At 37.5% G+C, this 19178-nt stretch overlaps 1 protein-coding gene across 1 annotated transcript; it reads right to left on the bottom strand.

The window, feature by feature from the left end:
- Positions 1 to 320: 320 nt before the first annotated feature.
- On the bottom strand, positions 321 to 2060 carry LOC121805342 (glutathione S-transferase U19-like). Its single transcript, XM_042205149.1, has 2 exons — positions 1677 to 2060; positions 321 to 863 (listed from the first exon to the last, which is right to left on the bottom strand). The coding sequence occupies exons 1-2, from the start codon at positions 1992 to 1994 to the stop codon at positions 519 to 521; spliced, it is 663 nt and encodes a 220-aa protein (XP_042061083.1). The 5' UTR covers positions 1995 to 2060; the 3' UTR covers positions 321 to 518.
- Positions 2061 to 19178: the final 17118 nt, after the last annotated feature.

The following is a 19178-nucleotide window of genomic DNA, read 5'->3' as shown; positions in this document are numbered from 1 at the left end:
AATATAAAAAAGGTAAATGAAAATTTAAATCATGAACCTTAAAGCTTATTGTACACTCAGCATAAAAAGAATTAGATACTCCCTCTGTCCCTTAAATTTTGTCACACTTTAATCGGACAGAAATTTTAAAAATATAAAGAAAAATATTAGTGGAATATGAATCCTATTTTTATATATTAGTTTTATAATAAAATGAGAGTAAGAATGCGTTATTATAATATGATGCACCATCAAAAATGAAAAAAAATGAAATGTAACAAATTTATGGGACGAATGAAAATGAAAAATGTAACAAACTTTCACGGACGGAGGGAGCATTATTTAGAAAAAGGGAAGACAATATATTAATCATATAACAACATATAACTACAATGCAAACTTAGATAGCTTATTATAGGTCACAACTCTAGTCTTGAGAGTCTAGACTCTAGACATTTATTCTTGAAATAACAAACTGTAGAAAAATACAACTCATAAAAGCCACACGCTCTCTAGCTAGTAGAGACTATGCAATAAAATCACTGGGCAGCAAACTTGCTCTTGCGGGCCAAAGCAAAGTCATAAATCTTGTTGGGCTCTGCCAACGCTTTGGACACGTCTCCGATCTCCAAACACCTCTTCACCCACTCAATCAATTTGGGGCAATGCTCTTTGATACTGAAATTCCCCAAAGTCTCATAGGTGTGGAACCACGTCGAAAATGTGATCAACGCCACGTCCACAAATCCGAAGCTGTCACCGCCAAAGAAGGGCTTCTCCCCCAGCTCCGACTCCAACTGCTTCAGAGTCTCAACGAATTCCTTCTTCCCCGCTTCTTGCTCTTCCCCTTGCGTAGTCCACACCTTTCTCCCAGCAGCATACATCTACAGAAGTAGTAGAATTCTAATCTCATATTAGAGATAAGAGATGAGAAAATCGGACTGAGGATGATAATAGTTGTGTGAGTTAGCCAAGCAGTCAAGAAGTTCATGTCTGATCAAGTCAAAGGTTCTGATTCCAATCCTTCGTGGCACGGCTTTAAAATTTATACATTTAACCATAAAAAAGCCCATTTACCCCTTAAAATGAGTTGTAATGGGGAAATTATCGACTATTATATATTCTCATGTCTATTAAATTTTGTCACAGTTTTAAGATACACATTTCAAAAAATATAATGCAAAGTGAGTTGAAAAGTTAAGATTTTTTTAAGAAATACTGCCTCTGTCTCATAATAGATGTCATACTTTCCTTTTAAGTATGGGGATGTCACATTTACATTTTTGAAAAAATTTACTCTTACATTAATATAAAAATTATATTTTCTATCTCCATTTAACACATAAAATAAAATCTCCTAAAATTCCATGTCACTCCACAAATGTGATATCTTTTATGGGACAGAGAGAGTATAATGTAAAGTGAGTTAAAAAAATTAGTAGAACGGGAGTCTACTTTTATATATTAGTTTTATAATAAAATCTACTTTTATATATTAGTTTTATAATAAAATATGAATGAATTAGTGGAAAGTGGGGTTTACTATAAAAAATGATAAAAAGTGAAATGTGATAAATTTTGTGGGATTAACAAAATGAAATATGTTACATAGTTTCAAGGACGGAAGGAGTGGATGAGATAGGATCTTCAGCAAATTGATGTAAACAAGATTCAAGAGATTTTAACACGACACGTACCTTTTTATCGATGTAATCAGCCCAAAACCTAGCCTGAGCTCTCAGATAAGGATCGGAAGGCAAGAGAGGTGATTTGTGGTCCCAGACCTCGTCGATGTACTCAACAATGATGAGCGATTCACAAACGGGTTTGCCGTTATGAATCAAAACGGGGATTTTCTTGTGAACGGGGTTGGATTCGAGAAGAAGCTGCGATTTGTTGCGCAAGTCCTCCTCTCTGTATTCATATTCCACGCCCTTCACTGCTAACGCCACTCTCGCCCTCATTCCGAACATGCTAGGATAAAAATCCAGCAGAATCACCTTATCCGCGGCCATTTTTCTTTTCTTGATTAGAAATGGAGTAGTAATACTCAAGACAACACCAACCGATCACATATATATACATAGTGCAACGTCGGTTTCTATTTTTTATTTTAAAATCTATGGTAGTAGAGTAATACAAAAAGATATTTAAATGTCGACTACCTAATAAATTCTATCGTAGACATAATTGATTTGAGAGGATTCCGGATTTGACGAGATGGATCGAAAACTTTAAGACAAGCGTCAGCAGTGACGACGAATGCAAAATGGTAAGCTAAGAAATACCCCATCCATCCAAAATAAATAAATAATATGTGCACATTTTTTATTTTCGTTATTTTATAAATATATATACATTTTTATTATAAAAAAATTATACATAATTTATTATTTATATACATCAATTTATTCAACTTATATTATTATGATCTATCATTATAACTTGTTAAACACCGATAATATTGTAAGTTGTACTATTCATTTTAACTATTTTTTTATTATATATATTAATTTATATATTATTTTAATATTTTTATAGAAAGTTGGGAGTAAAACAATAAAGGCAGACATAAATTTAATAGATAAGCAAAAACAAATGGGAAAATTTGGGGCCACATATATTTTGCCGATTATTTCATGAGAAAGGCATCCGATGACTCAATAGACAGAGTATTAAATTATTTACGTCTGAAAATGTGCTTGCTGAGAGACCTTCCCTAATACGCTATTCTTTGTGTTACGAGTGACACGTTTTTTTACACAAAATTGAAAAAATGATATTATAAGTGGATAAAATAAAGTTCAGAAGTGAGAAAAAAATAGCAAAGAAACTAAAATAAGAAAAATAATTACTATAATATTTCTAAAAAAATAAAATAATGACTTTAGATAAGATGTTCAATAAACAATACACATAACTCATGGCGGAGCTGAAGGAATACTGATGAGATGAATCAATTTTCCCTAATAAAATGTAATAATTCGTTCTAAAAAAGTACGTGTTTTTTTCTTTTTATCCATTGAAATAAGAGTATACATTTTTTTAAAATTTGGGAAACTCTTTACTCTCAATTGATCAAACTCTTTACTCTTAATTGATCTCAATTGATCTAATTGAGGTGAGACTCATTTTCACTAATAATATTTTAATTACTTTTTTTATTATCTCTTTTTATTTATTGATTCTACATTAAAATACTTTTATCTAATCAAAGTGCATACGCACAGTTATTATGCAACGAGGAGAGTAGTATTTAAATATCCTACTGTTACTATAAATAATTTTGGATAGAGATGACTCATTAGTTCCTACCTTATGAATTATTCTAGAATAACATTTTATACTACTTCTGCTCGATTGAAAATAATATATTTTCTTTCTGATTTATTCTTTTAAAAATAATACACTATTACTTCAAATTGAAATAATATTACCTCATTTTTTTGTTTCATGCTTTATTGTCACGACCGCCTTTTGCTAAGGATAGCGAAAGCGGGTAATCCGCGACTAATAAGAGGGATTACAGAAACGGGGAAAGAAAATGGTAGAACTCAAGGAACTTGCCGGAAAGACCAAATCGATTATACCATAAAATAGAAGCCAAGTATTCAATTACATGGTCTCAGAAATAGATTAATCATCTCATCAACTAAATCAGAGTTCGATGGTGAGACTTTGAAATTCTCACTTAACAAAAGTACAGCGGAATAAGTCCTTACTAAACGACTTCGTGTATGAAGACACGAATTGTCGAAAGATCCACTTGATTAATTACTAACATCGACTCCGATCAATACTCCTTCCTCTTGACGTTCAACCTGCACATTTAGAAATACATGCAGGGCTGAGTACAAGAGTACTCAGTGGACACGTGCCGAAAAGTAAAACATACATTATATAGTTGTCATCCATCAACAGTAACACACGGGGGTTTTCTTAAAAAGGCCCGAGCTTACTAAATTCTTTTGTGATCTTAAAAATCTGACCGATCAGTCTAAGTTCTTCAATACTCATACCATATCTGAAAAGTCGTGTACCGAAAAGGTGGCCACCTTCACAGACACCATAGCCGGCCCACCCTCTTGGATGGCTCACGGCCCTTGTGCACAATATTCCGAATAGGATTTGCGGTCCTATTGGGAACCGAATTCGTTACATAGCTTTGGCGTCGCCAAAACCCTCGGCATATAGCCCCAACAGATAGGCCTAAAAAACAAACATTTTATGGCATGACAACAACTTGAAAATAATCACAGCTTCATTTTGAGAAAAGATGATATTTCATACTTTCGCAAAGTATTTGATTTATATCCACACTTATGTGCTGGATATTAAAAGAAATCCCACCTGATACGCTTATCTCCAAATAACAACTCTCGTCTGGCCTCACTTGCCCTTGAATAATTTATCCTTTGAAAATAAATAGCGTAGCACGCTAATTAGTACTTGAACTATTTTTCCTGAGAAAAGAATGCATGCATCCTAAAGGATAGCACCTATATCTTAGTCTCGGCTTATAGGATTTTTCTTAATCCTACCTCGGGCTTCACAACTCTGCAAAATTTATTTATTCACTTCACTAACTTTGGATGAATTCTATTTTCTTTAAAACAAATATTTGGGCACTTATTTAATAAAATATGGATTCTTGGAAAAATCCCTTTTTAAATCCTTTTCTTCGGATTTTTCTTAAGGCCGCCCATGGCGTTGCGGGGCGACACCGATCGGCTCTCGCGTACCTAAACTTCATTATATTCCATCCTTGAAAACTTAATAAAGGAAGAGCCACTACTTCCATTAATTCCTAAAGCCCAACATTTAAAACTCAAGGCCCACTTAATTTATTTAACCAGCAGCCCACTTAGCCAATTCAAATGACCCAAACAAAAATAATTAAAGTGGCTCAAATTCTTACACTCCCATTTCCTTCAACCCATCGGTCTCTCAGTTCCGGTGGTTAACCGCGGAACCGTAACCACCGGTTTCGGTTCTGAACCGAAACCGTGATTTTTTTCTTGAACCGCGAGCCGGTTCCGGTTCTAAATTTTACGAACAGAAACCGTGCCGGAACCGCTGGTTCTGGACGGTTCCAAACCGGAACCATAAAAACCGTCGGAAAACCGTGAAATCTAGCCGGAACCGCGAAAAACCGCCGGAAACTGGTGGTTCGGAACAGTGAAAAATCGTAAAAAACTGGCGGTTCGGAACCGGAACCGTCGGTTTTCGAACCGAAACCGGAACCGTGAAATAGCCTCACGGTTCGATTCCGGTTCCACATTTCTCGAAATCGGAACAGCCGGTTTACGAACCGTGGGCATGTCTACATCGGTCTCCTCTCTCATTTCCTTTTTATTTGAAATCCCTAAATCAGGAATGGAGCAGCAGCGCATAATTCCCATCTCCCTCACCTTCTCCGGCGAGTTCCGTCACCGGCTCCTCCACGCCTCCGTCTATCAATCTATCTTTCCCTCTTCTCCCCTCTCCGGCGATTCCTCGCATCGCCTGGTTCTCCTTCACGCCTGTGAAGCTCCCGCAACCTCCGACGGAGTTACCGATGTGGAGGAGGCATCGCCTCTCTCGCTCTTCTCCTATCCGACGAAATCGCTGTCCGCTGCCCGGCTTCGCCGGTTCTTCCCCTATCGGCGTCTCTCCCTCCGCTGTCTCACGTTCGTAGCCGACGCCGTGCCGTCACTCTTCTTCTGCGACGGATTCACGCCGACGTCGGCAACTCGCGTCAGCTCCTTCCATCGAGTTCTCTGTCGGACAGCCCTTCATACTAAAGCTAAGTTTTCTCTTCCGTAAAACTTAGCTTACTTGTTTGAAATTCCGGCAGCAACTGAGTGTTTTAAAAGCATTGGCTATGGTTGTGATCAAACCTTAATATTGTGACATTGATTATTGTATCTGCTCTTTGGGGTTCATGGTAGAAGCTTCCTATTGTGAAATTTGGTAGAACCGTGGCATTAACTCTATGTTCTTGACTATCACGGCAGCGGCATCTTATTCGTAGTTCTGGGCAGAATGGATGTTGAGGCTAAGCCTATGTCTTACTTGCTGAAGCTATTGTTGTAAAAATCTTATTGAGCTCTAAGTTCTTGGCTAAGTGTTGTGATTGATCTACATGATGCAAGGAGGTGTCAGTTCGGTGAATCCTTGGTTTGCCCTCTTGCTGCCACTGGCTTGCGCCGCCCGTTTCCCCCCTCAGTCGCACTCCACGCCTGAGAATCTTGGGGGCCGAATGAGTGTGTGGAGGGGAGGGGGTGATGGCTGTATTTATAGGCCAATTTCTTGGCTTCTTATGGCAGATTTTGGGGAGTGGATCCTCTATTTGGAGGCTGCATGCTTGGTTCCCTTTTGAGCTTTGTGTTCATGTTTTTCTTACCACTTTGGTGTATGTGTGGGCTGTCTCTCTTGGCTGTTTCCTCAGCCTCGGACGATGGGGAAAGAGGTTCTGATGTTGCCTCTAAAAGGCCATAGGGATGAACTCACTCCTTGCCCATTCTTGTCTCTTTACTTAGTTGGAAGATTGAGGAGTATCCTACTCTTTGTCTATACTTGAGACCATGGCAGGATGGTGATATAGTGAACATTTTATCATAGCTTGGCATTTTCCATTTTTTTGACAAAGTTCCAATCTTTGAATTTTGTGTAGCTTACTTCTATTACCTTTTTCTTGTCTTTGAACCTTTCTTGCAGGTATATGGCTGTCATTTGGAGTATTGTGGAGCACAAAACCGAGAGGGAGGAGAGAAGAAGAAGACAATAGGATTTGACTAGTATACCACTTTGTCTCCTTGCCAAAATAGCAGAGTCTCCAAGTGCTTAGTGATAGAATAAGTGAAGGTGTTGTATCACACAATTGGTGTACCACATGACGTAATTCATATATGTGTAGTCTCTTTCAATTCACCATCCCAAAAGATATATAAAATCCTCTTCACACTGTACTAATATATTTTCTTTTCCTTTGCATCAATAATGTCTCAATCTTTATTTTCCAAAACCAAATGCTTATATATTCAATAGTCGGGATTCAACTAGAGTTCTACGATCACACGTCTTCTAAACGAAAAATTAATTAAGCTAATAAATCATATTTATCTTGAAAGAAAGGAACGAAATTTCGGGGTGTCACATTTATTATGTTTAATTCCCAAAAGAACGCTAAATAAAATTTTGTATCAAAAAACAAATACTCCCTCCGTCCTAAAATGGGAGCCTATTTGGTTTGGGCATGGGTTTTAAGGTTAAATAAGTTAATGGAATGTGAATATCACTTATATATTTCATACTATCTCTTTTTTTTTTGATGACTAAATAAATTAAGTAAAAATGAAACCATTGTTTACATCACACACTCGGGCAAACCCGAGGAAAATACAAGTGAAAAACCACAATTCGGCTAGAATGAAAAAACATGGTAGAGACCAAGAAACAAAAACCAAAGAGCAAGGCCCCAACAAGAACGACCCTAGTTCACGTCACCCATCAAAACCTAGATGGGGCGGGCCTCGTTAAAACCCCTTGGGGATAAAACCCCATGGGATAAAACTCCCCAAGGGGAAAAAGAGTACCCTGATGAGTGACTCAAAGTGTGTCGAAGACCAAAACATCCGAAAGATGTGAACACCATCACCTGTCTGGAAGGTGGAGAAGGACCTGCTCGTGTGGGAAATGTGAATACAAGATGTTGTAGGTAGCTTCTTTGATCTCAAAGATGACCCTAACTGCATCCCATGCCTTCCCATCAAAGATAATCTTGTTCCGCGTTCTCCAAATGATCGCCACTGAAGCCATGAGTGCAATCCTCTTCGCCATCTGAACAATCTGTGAACCTCTGATCTGCCGTCCTGCCCATTTGATGACACTCCTGATCGTCGTCGATCTCCTCACGATGCCAAGCCACAACATGATCTTTCCCCAAACAGCCCAAGTCTTCGGGCATTTGAAGAAGAGGTGGTCTGCTGATTCCTCCTCCCAACGACAAAGCTGACAAGTAGGGTCTAAGTTCTCCACGAAGTGGAGGCAATCCAGTGTGGAAAGGCGTCCTCGAAGTGCGAGCCAAGTAATGAACGAGTACTTAGGAGGGACAAAGTCCTTCCAGACATATTTAGCCCAGAATAGTCTCTCACCTCTCGGCCTAAACCATTCATATGCCTCGTGGACCCCTTTTCCCGCGAACCAAGAACTCCAGAGTGTTGTGATCTCGTCTCGGGTGCATCTGCCCAACATCTCATCCCGGATGGACAAGAGCTTCTTAATGAGCATAGAGTCGTTCTTTTTGTGCGCCGTCCAATCCCAGATAGAATTATTCTTGATGTATTCTACATGCATCCATCGAATCCAAAGGGAGTCCTTCTTCGAGTGAATGTTCGAGAGGGTCTTGGCATGAAGTGCCGAATTCCAAGCCTTGAGGTTTCTGACTCCCAAACCCCCTTCCTTCTTCGGCTTGCACACATCATCCCAGGCAACTTGACTATACTTCTTCCCCCAAAGGAAAGTACGGGCAATCCCAATGAGCTTCTCAATGACTGTCCCGGGAATCGGAAAGGCTTGGAACCAGTATGATTCCACTCCCTGCACGACAGATGTAATCAGTTCCAATCGCCCAGCAAAAGAAAGAGTCTTACTTGACCATTTTTTGATTTTGTCTGAAAGCTTGTCGATTAGTTGGCCATAGTCTGAAGAGTTAAGTCTCTTAGATGCGAGTGGAATGCCCAAATACTTGATTGGAAGGGTGCCTTCTGGGAATCCAAACATTTGCAGTAAAGTCTCCTTGGGAACTTTGATGGTGCCTGCAATGAACATGTTAGACTTTCCCTGATTGATCCCAAGTCCTGAGCATGCCGAGAATTCCTCCATGGAATCTGCCAAAATCTGCATAGAAATCAAGTCTCCCCTGCCGAACAGAAAGAGATCATCTGCAAAAGCAAGGTGAGTAATGCCCGCTTGCCCGCATCTTTTATGGAATGAGAATTTCCTAGTAGTGCGAGTAAGGAGCAAACAAGACATATATTCCATGCATAAAATGAACAGTGAAGGGGACATGGGGTCTCCCTGCCTAAGACCCCTTTTACCTCTGAAGTAGTCGTGGTGGCTACCGTTCACCGCGATCGTGTACGAAGGTGAGGTAACGCACTCCATGATCAAATGGATAAAGAAAGGATGGAAGTTGAGGCCTTGAAGCACGCCCCTCAAGAAACTCCAGTCAACTGTGTCGTAAGCGTTCCGGAGATCAATCTTGACAATGCATCTCAGTGGCCCTCTCTTGACTGTGTAACCTCTCATGATATCCTCAGCAAGGTAGATATTGTCCATGATACTTCTCCCTGTGATGAAAGCCGACTGAGCTGGGCTAACTATCTTAGGGAGGAGCATCTCAAGCCGCTTCGAAAAGATTTTTGTGATCACCTTGTAGACCACATTGCAATAGGCAATCGGTCTGAAGTCACTAACTGTGGGATTCGTGGAGGTCTTCGGGATAAGAGAAATGGCTGTCGTATTGAGGCTTTTTAGAAGCTTTCCTGTGGTGAAAAACTCCTTAACCGCATTGACTAAGTCTTCCCCAATGAACTCCCAGTGCCTCCTGAAGAAGGCTGATGTGTACCCGTCCGGTCCCGACGACTTATCAATACTGATGTTGAAAAGTGCTTCCTTGATCTCCTCTGTGGTCACCTCACGGGTGAGGCCTTCGTTGTCTTCATTATCAAGTCTGTATCCTCTGTCAAGCACCTCTGTTCTTAGTGGCTGAACTACTCCTTCGGTTCCCAGGAGTCCCTTATAGTATTGAACGAAGCTGTCGATGATTTCATCTTGATCCTTTGACACTGAACCATCTTCTCTGCAGAGGAAGGTGATCATGTTCCTCGAGTTGTTTCTCTCGACAAGAGAGTGAAAAAAAGCTGTATTCTTGTCGCTCTATAGAAGGTGCTTAAGGCGTGATTTCTGTCCGTAGAAAGCCTTCTTTGACGCCGTCCCAGTCAAGATGGTCACATTCTTGAGTGGCACATTATTTTAGGAAGGAATAAAGTGGAGAGAAAAAAGGTAGTTGAATATTTAATGAGAAGATATGAGAGAGAAAGTTATTTCCAAAATTGGAAAGTGATCATCTTGATTGGGACAAATAAAAAAGGAAAGGTGACCATCTTGAATGAGACGGAAGGAGTAGTAAAGTGTGAATGAAATAATGTGAGGCCTGCTTATCGTTTACAGTAAAAGTAAAATAAAACTCTTATTATAGAACATGAGTACCACGTAGTGGGACGAAGGAAATATAACAAGTGCATGTATATCAAACTACCATCAATTTCTGATTTTACATGAATGCATTATGCACGTTTTGTTTTATTCTTATGATTCAAGATATATGTGTGTGGATTATATATAACTTAAAATTTTACTGGACCAGTAAAATTAACCAATTGTTTTAGACGCTTCAAACAAAATACACATGCAATTAAGAATTAAATGTGGTGTTTTTTATATTCACATAAAAATATATGCATTTGAAATGACATAAGAATTAATATACAATTGGTAAAGTAAGAAAGATGATGAACATGGTAGTTAAAGTAGTGTTAGTGGAACTCACACTATTATTAGTGTTAAATGAATTGTAATGGTGGACTCTAGTAGTATAAGTTGTAAATAAATTGATGTATAAATAGAATGAGTTGAGGATTATTTTCTATAAATAGAAATGTCCATATTTTTATGTGACAGACACAAATGAAAAATACAAACTCCCTCCGTCCCACGTTACTTGAGGAGTTTTTTTCGGCACGAGATTTAAAAAAGTTGTGTTTAGTGAGTTAAATAAAGTAAAAATAAAGTTGATGATAGGATAAAGTAAGAGAGAGAAGAGAGAGTAAAGTAAAAAAAATAAAGTAGGTGTGATTAGATATTTTATTTTTAGCCAAAAAAAAGAAATGATTCAAGTAACTTGGAACAACTCAAAATGAAACATGACTCAAGTAATTTGGGACAAAAGGAGTATATTTTTAATACGACTTCAAATCTCCAACTTCGACGAAATAGTAGAACCAAAATACTTACAACTAAATATTGACAATAAATTGGGGTATGCACTACTCTATTTCTTAGTTTATCTTGTTTAAAAACTCAATTTTGCTTATTTAAATAGATATGATAATCACATTTGCTTTTAATTATAAATTTAATTGTTTTTTTTTTATCTTATTACTAAATTTTAGAAGTGTTATACTCTCTCCCGTCGCTTTTAAGCTGACACACACTTTACTTTTTTATTTTGTCACAAATAAGACATATTTAAACTTGTAGAAACTTTCTCTTTTCAATAATACACCAAGCATTTTTTTCCTCTCCAATTACATATTGAACCCTCTTTCTCTCTCTATTTAATAATTACACTAACTTTTTTTCCTCTCCAATCAAACATATTAAACAACAACTCTTTAAATTTCGTGTCGACTAAGAAATGTGTCATCTTAGCCGGAATGAAGTGAATAGTATATAATAAAAGATCAATGATAAAATATATTGTGAATTTTATAATTTAATTAATTCTATCTTAATTTCTACTACATTTGATCAATTACTAATTTTACCAACTATATCAGTTATAATTTCAACTTATCAATCTCTAACATTGACAAATTTTATCAATCTACAGTATTTATTGTTGTTTTTCATGCTTTAGTATTTTAAGTTTTTAACAGTACTTAATTATTAAAATTTTGGTGTTGTTATTAGTTTTATGTTTTAGTTGTGTTTGAAAGGCGTTTATTTAAATTATCATTATTCAACAATATTTGATGGACTTATATTTGATGAACAAAATTATACTCTCTTCGTTTCATTATAGAGACTTTGAGAATGACACGTGCTTTAATGTTAAATTAGTTAAGTAGGAGAGACATAGAAAGAAAAAGTGATTGAAGTATTGTTAATAGAAAATGAGATACCTTATAAGAGAGAAAAGACTTGGCAAAAATAGAAATGAAGTATTTTTGTGGACGGATAAAATGGAAAAAGAATATTTTTATAGGATGGAGGGAGTATTTGAGAAGATGATCCTAAATTGGAAAGTTGAGAAGATACTTTCATTGTGGGGATTAAATTGGTAGATTAAAGGATGGTGTCTAGAGTTTTCCTTCACGAACATATGTATAAGGAGTTGATTAATATTAGATGGACTTAATACAAACATAGGATAAGGATGCAATCAAAAACCACGTGGTGGAAGTGCACTAAAGAGTCGTTTAAATTATACTGGTGGAAGTATTGCCTGCAAATAAAATAATGATATTAAAATTGTATTACTATTATTAAAAAATAATTATATAAATATTATCTTTATATATTGTATAGTCTAAAGTCTGAACCCTTGATTATTAATTTTTGGGTCGGTATTAGTTTGGCAGAGCTTTTCCCAATCAATTTTTAGAAAAAGACGCTTTCGTAATTTATTTCGTAATTTATTAAGTGAGAGATGTTGTGAAAACTGAGATATAAAGATACTAGTATGGCGTAATACAATTCAAAGAAAAAAAAGAGATCACACGGAAATAAAATTGAAATGTGAATACAATAATCGAAACGGTAAACCCTAAAATATGAGACGAGTCGAGAAGTCATCTTTCGCAAAACGAGATACGTCACGGTAGTGCTTTAGAATTGGCCTATCGTCCCTAAAGATAAAATGGCTATGTCTTGTTCGTTGCAGCACTGCAGACGAAGAAAACTCCGACGAACTCGATGAAAACGAAAGCTATATAGAGAATGAGTTGACGTGTAGAATGACATGGAAAGACTAACCTATACAGGCACCAACCGACAACCAATGCATGTGGAGGCTGGAGTCAACCGAAGTAAAGTCTGCCATTATCTAGATTCGATCACAACGTGGACTCAGTACATGTAAGCCACGTTAGCTTCGTTGTGTCGTAATAACGATGTGGCTCGCCGACGTGGACTGGTGATAGGATTAGTCTGGCTCAGGACGGACGTTTCACACATCACAAGTTAATAATTTAATAATTATTAACTTTAATAATTCGGCCTATTAAATACTCTCTCCATCCATAGAAATATGTCATATTTCTTTTTTCGTCCGTCCTATACAAATAATCCATATCCATTTATGATAATATTTTTCTCCTTCTCTTTTACTTTATCATTTGTGAGCCCCACCATCTACTATACAATTTCAACTATTTTTTCTCATTCTCTCTTACTTTACCAATTACATACTTCCTCTGTCCCACAAGAATATGCACTCTTTCCTTTTTAGCCCATCCCACAAGAATATGCACTTTCTAATTTTAGAAAGTCTTTCTCTCTAATAAGGTGGGACTCATTCTCGACTAACAATACTTTAATTACCTTTTCTCTGTATATCTCTCTTACTTTACCAATTTTACATTAACACTCGTGCCGAACCCAAAGTGCATATTCTTTGGGGACAGAGGGAGTATTAAAACTCTTGCCAAACCCAAATGACATATTTCTATAGAACGGAAGAAGTACATGTATAATGAAGCTCTCTCCATCAATATGGGATAATTAACACTTGTCATTTATTACCTTGGTTTTTTTTATAGCTCCTTCATAGCTCCAATTTTTGTGTCCATCTTTATTTCATTTTCCCTTCGTCCCAAAAGAGTATGCATTCTTTCATTTTTAGTCCGCCTCACAAGTAAGCACTTTCTAATTTTGGAAACTTTTTTCTCTCAAATGAGGTGAGCCACATTCTCACTAACAATACATTAATCATTTTTTCTATCTATCTCTCTTACTTTACCAATTGTGCATTAAAAGTCATGTTCAACCAAAATTGCAGACTCTTGTGCGATGGAGAGAGAATTTCTCAATCACCAAGAATCTGTTCAGAGAAAATGAACATATCACAATCATCTACTCTAAACGTAGATCAATCCTATATCATCTAATTTCATAAATTAAATATTCCTCACATAAACGTCGTGGTTAATTAAAACCCTTTGACCGGTCACGATTTCAACAAAGAGACATGGATGTTTCTCATTACGCTACAAAGACTATCATGACTGAGAGTCAAATTGTATTTATTTGACCTATCTACGTAACATAAACATTTAATGGTTGCCACATTATGTTTGTTTTTAATCTTCTCATCTGATATTTTCGTCACCATAAGATAATGATGGAAAGCTTAGACGTATATTATCTCGTGTCTCAACATTATCTATATACTGAACGAATATTATGTTTGCTTGTAAATGATCTTAAAGACTGGATATTAAATAGCGAATAACCGAAAACGCACAATGGTTGTTATAATAGTCAATAATAAAAGCAAAAGCATATGATGATTTCTCACATCTTAAGTTGTTACTGTGGCATTTGATGGATCAATGTCAAGGCTGGAGCTTAATCGAGCTCATTAACTCAGCAGTGTTCAGGAGCCGTTGGATTAGTATTAGTTAGAGATCTTCTAATCTCAGTCGTTGATCAAGAAGTAGACGTTGTGCTTGAATACTTGTATAAAAGTTTGTTTAGTTTGTTTTGAGTTTTCAGTTTTCAGTTAGCTCACAATTGTATTCCCAAAAGTAATCTGCAGATAATAAGAGTTTCTCGTTTCTCAACTTCATCTTCTTCGATTTATTGCGATAGATTCCAACAATTGGCGCCGTCTTTGGGAAAGTTGCCGATCGAGTGAAAAAGTCCTTCAATATTGTTCTTGTTGGAATCGGATCCGCGACGTAAAGATGGCATCAAGATTTGAAGCTGAAAAGTTCACGGGCAAGAATGATTTTGCCTTGTGGAGGATGAAAGTTCGTGCTCTGCTTACGCAACAAGGATTATCTTCGGCCCTAACGACAGAGGCGAAGGAAGGAAAGGAGGCAGAGGCCTCGGATGCGAAATCTGCTGCAAAAGATGGTGAGATTGAAGCAAAGGCGTTCAGCACGATTGTTCTATGCCTAAGAGATAAAGTTTTGCGAGAGATATCCAGCGAAACTACAGCGGCAGGTATTATGGCGAAACTTGAAGATCTATACCTTCCAAAGTCTCTAGCAAATAGACTGCTTATGAAGCAGCGCCTATATTCATACAAGTTTGTAGATGGAAAGTCGATTTTAGAGCAGCTAGAGAATTTCAATAAAACTGTAGACGATCTTAAAAATATTGATGTTTCTATTGGTGATGAAGACAAGGCCATATTATTATTGAATGCACTTCCTCAGAGTTATGATCAGCTACGCGATGCAATTCTTTATGGCCGAGAGAAGACCATCACACTTCAAGAAGTGCAATCGTCCTTGAGGTCTAAAGAATTACAGAAAGTTGAAGGAAGATCTACTGATTCTATCTCGGAGAGCATAAATGTCAAAAGGTTCAAGGGGAATAAGCCATTCAAGAAGTTCAATGAGGCCTACAAGCAAGGACCACCAACTGATCAAAAAGAGACTCGTTCTTGCCATTGGTGCAAGAAACTAGATCATTTGAAGAAATATTGCTACGGTTGTAAAAGAAAACAAGCGGAATTGGGTGGAAAAGCTGTGAATACCACTCAGGCAGTGGAAGATGATGAAGCTCCAGTGGCTCTGAATGTTATGGAGCATGTGGAGAATGGTTCTTGGATCATGGATTCCGGATGCAGCTTTCATATGACCCCCAATCTCCACTGGTTTGATGATTTGAAGGAGATTGCTAGTTCTGTGATCCTTGGTAATAACCAGATTTGTGAAGTGAAAGGCATAGGTAATAACCAGGTTCGACAGGCATGGAAGCTATGAAAGTCTGAGAACTTTTGGTTGTAGAGTTTTTGCACATGTCAAGCAAGGGAAGTTGGAGGCTCGGGCTCTTAAATGCATCATGATAGGGTATCAACCAGGAGTAAAGGGGTATAAGTTATGGTGTGTAGAACCTGGAAATGGCAAAATTGTCATAAATAGAAATGTTGTCTTTTGGAAGCATGATCTGCCTTTCAAGAAGAAATCTGATGTTTTGAGACTGAACATGTAGTTATTCCAGAGATTGAGGTGGAACATAGTGAAAATGATCAAAATCAGGAGGCTGAGGTCACTGGTGTTCCACAATCTCCACATCAACCACATCAGTCCACTCCATCCATTGAAGGAAGTTGGAAGTTGGCCAGAGATAGGGTCAGAAGGAATATCAAGCCATCAACTAAATACTCTGATGCTGAGTTCTTATTTTTCTGTTTAATGGTGGCAGAAGAAGTGGAGTACTCAGAGCCTAGCACCTATGAGGAGGCCATGCAGAGTAAAGAATGGGAAAGTTGGATGCAAGCAATGGTTGATTAAATTGACTCACTGCTCAAAAATGGTACTTGGGTGTTAGTTGAGAAACCAAATGGAAGGAAGGTAGTGAGTTGTAAATAGGTCTTCAAGAAGAAGATAGAGGGTGCTGATGGAGATAAGGTGAGATATAAAGCCAGGTTAGTGGCTAGAGGGTTCACCCAGGAGCATGACATTGATTATGAAGAGGTGTTCTCTCCTGTGGTGAAGCACACATCCATAAGAGTTTTATTGGCAATTGTTGCAAGGAAGGACTGGGAGCTTGATCAATTAGATGTCAAGACAGCCTTTTTGCATGGTGATTTGAAGGAAACAATATACATGGCTCAGCCAAAGGGTTTTATAAAGTCAGGTGATGAAAAGAAGGTGTGTCTGCTACAAAGAAGTATCTATGGACTAAAGCAAGCAAGCTGGCAGTGGCACATGAAGTTCAATAATCACGTGATGAAGAGTGGCTTCACAAGATCAGCATATGATGAGTGTGTTTACATAAAGAGAGCAGGTGGAGCTGTAGTTGCCTATCTACTCTTATATGTAGATGACATGCTATTGGCTGGAGCTGATTTGGAAGAGATAAAGAAAGTGAAGTCTGATCTTAAGGTTGCTTTTGAAATGAAGGATCTAGGGCCGACAAGAAGGATTCTTGGGATGTCCATAGTGAGGAAGAGAGGAAACAAGCAGATATCGCTGACACAAGCAGATTATGTATCAAAACTGATCAGTAAGTTCAAGATGAGCAATATGAAGGAAGTCTCAGTGCCAATAGGACAACATTACAAATTGACAACTGAGCAGATGCCAAAGTCTGATGAAGAGAGGAAGGAAATGCAGAATATTCCCTATGCAAACATTATTGGCAGTGCTATGTATGCAATGATTAGCACACGACCAGATATAGCACACGCAATTTCTGTGACTAGCATATACATGTCAAACTATGGAATGGAACACTGTCTGCCCTGAAGTGGCTGATGAGGTATCTGAAAGGTGCCACAGATGTAGGAATCATGTTTGATGGAGGAGCTGCATTTGAAGGTGATGCTTTGATTGGTTGGAGTGACTCTGATTATGCAGGGAATCTTGATACTAGGAGATCCCAATCAGGCTATTTGTTTACTCTCTATGGGTCCGTGATAAGTTGGAAAAGTAGCCTTCAAGGAGTGGTTGCTTTATCCACCACTGAAGCAGAGTTTCTATCCTTAACAGCAGCTGTCAAAGAAGGGTGTTGGCTAAGAGGAATTCTAGAAGATTTTGGCATAAATCAGAAAGTTGTAAGCATTGGTTGTTACAACAACAGTGCGTTGTGCTTGGCAAAGCATTCGGCCTACCATGAAAGGAGTAAGCACATTGATGTGCGGTTACATTTCATAAGAGAAAAGATTGAAGAAGGGGAGATAAAGGTCTTCAAGGTTGATACTGCTGAAAATCCAGCAGATATGTTGACTAAGCCTCTGCCAAGATCAAAGCTGGACTTGTGTATGAAGCTAGTGGGTTTACAGAGAGGGATCAAGGCTGGAAGATGATTGAGCCATCAAGGTGGAGTTTGTGGCATTTGATGGATCAATATCAAGGCTGGAGCTTTATCGAGCTCATTAACTCAGCAGCATTCAGGAGCCGTTGGATTAGTATTAGTTAGAGATCTTCTAATCTCATCCGTTGATCAAGAAGTAGCCGTTGTGCTTGAATACTTGTATAAAAGTTTGTTTAGTTTGTTTTGAGTTTTCAGTTAGCTCACAATTGTATTCCCAAAAGTAATCTACAGATAATAAGAGCTTCTCGTTTCTCAACTTCATCTTCTTCGATTTATTGCGATTGATTCCAACAGTTACATATCCAAGTACAAATTATATTTGATTTAGGCATCTTGAATTGGAATTGACTTCAGTTTACCCCCATAAATCTCTGGAAGCTGATCTGCATCTATCTCCTCCAGCAGAGCACTTTGTATTTTCTTGTTTTCTAGAAATGTGATCTACATAACATTAAAGCTCAGATTATACTTCTCAAAAATATTATAGTTGTATTACTCTTTGGGTTGTTAAGCCGAGTCATTTCATTTTTTGACCAAAATTTATTTATTTTTATTTTATTCTGTCTTCACTTTCAACATTTTTCCTTTCTACTTTATTCTCAATTTACTTAAATCACTTGAAACATTTAATCTTAAATATCGTGCCGAAAAGAAACGGCTCTAACCTTTTTTAGGGTATGTCACACACAAACAAACTATAGCAATGAGTAGGTTGTAGGGGTGCCAATGCAATTCAATTTTGGACGAGAATTGCCCTTGCCCCAAACTCGGCCTCGATTTCCCTTTCCGTTGCAAGTGCAAGATGGGATGCTATCTAATATTAGGGATGTCAGTCCAATCTGCACTCAAATGACAACCGCCCTACCCTCTCTCACTCCTCGTCAGGATTTCTTACCTACACTTGAGTCTAGGGTGGGACAATATGTCGTAGCGACTGGGTTCCTTTTCTATGAAATAATTTATGATTGTTATGTAAAAAGAAATGATAATATTTATGATCCAATTTTCCATTAAAAATAGTTTTGGTTGGTGGTGACAAATCGTGTGGTTAGGTGGGTTAACGTGATGAAAACTTAACCAGACAATGTTCAAAATAACTGTGGTATTTTAGTAATTTTATAGTAAAAAATATTAATAATATTAATATTTAATTAAGGTTAACCTTCACCATTAGTCGGCAGATTCTGAAACAGTTCACTCCTCCAATGGCTGTACGCCGTATTCAACTTCTTTCTTTTAATTCTCTATTTCTCCTTCTTGTTTAAAACATTTTTATTCTTGAACAAAGCATTTTTTTTCCAATATAATATTTTAATATTGATTGCTTCTATTATAAAAATAAATTGATGTATATATATTAAAAGTGAAAGAAATTGTGACTA

Source organism: Salvia splendens, chromosome 5 (assembly GCF_004379255.2).
Source record: "Salvia splendens isolate huo1 chromosome 5, SspV2, whole genome shotgun sequence".
Lineage (NCBI taxonomy): Eukaryota > Viridiplantae > Streptophyta > Magnoliopsida > Lamiales > Lamiaceae > Salvia > Salvia splendens.
The sequence above is the reverse complement of the archived record's forward strand: the minus strand, read 5'-3'. Positions and strand labels throughout refer to the sequence as shown.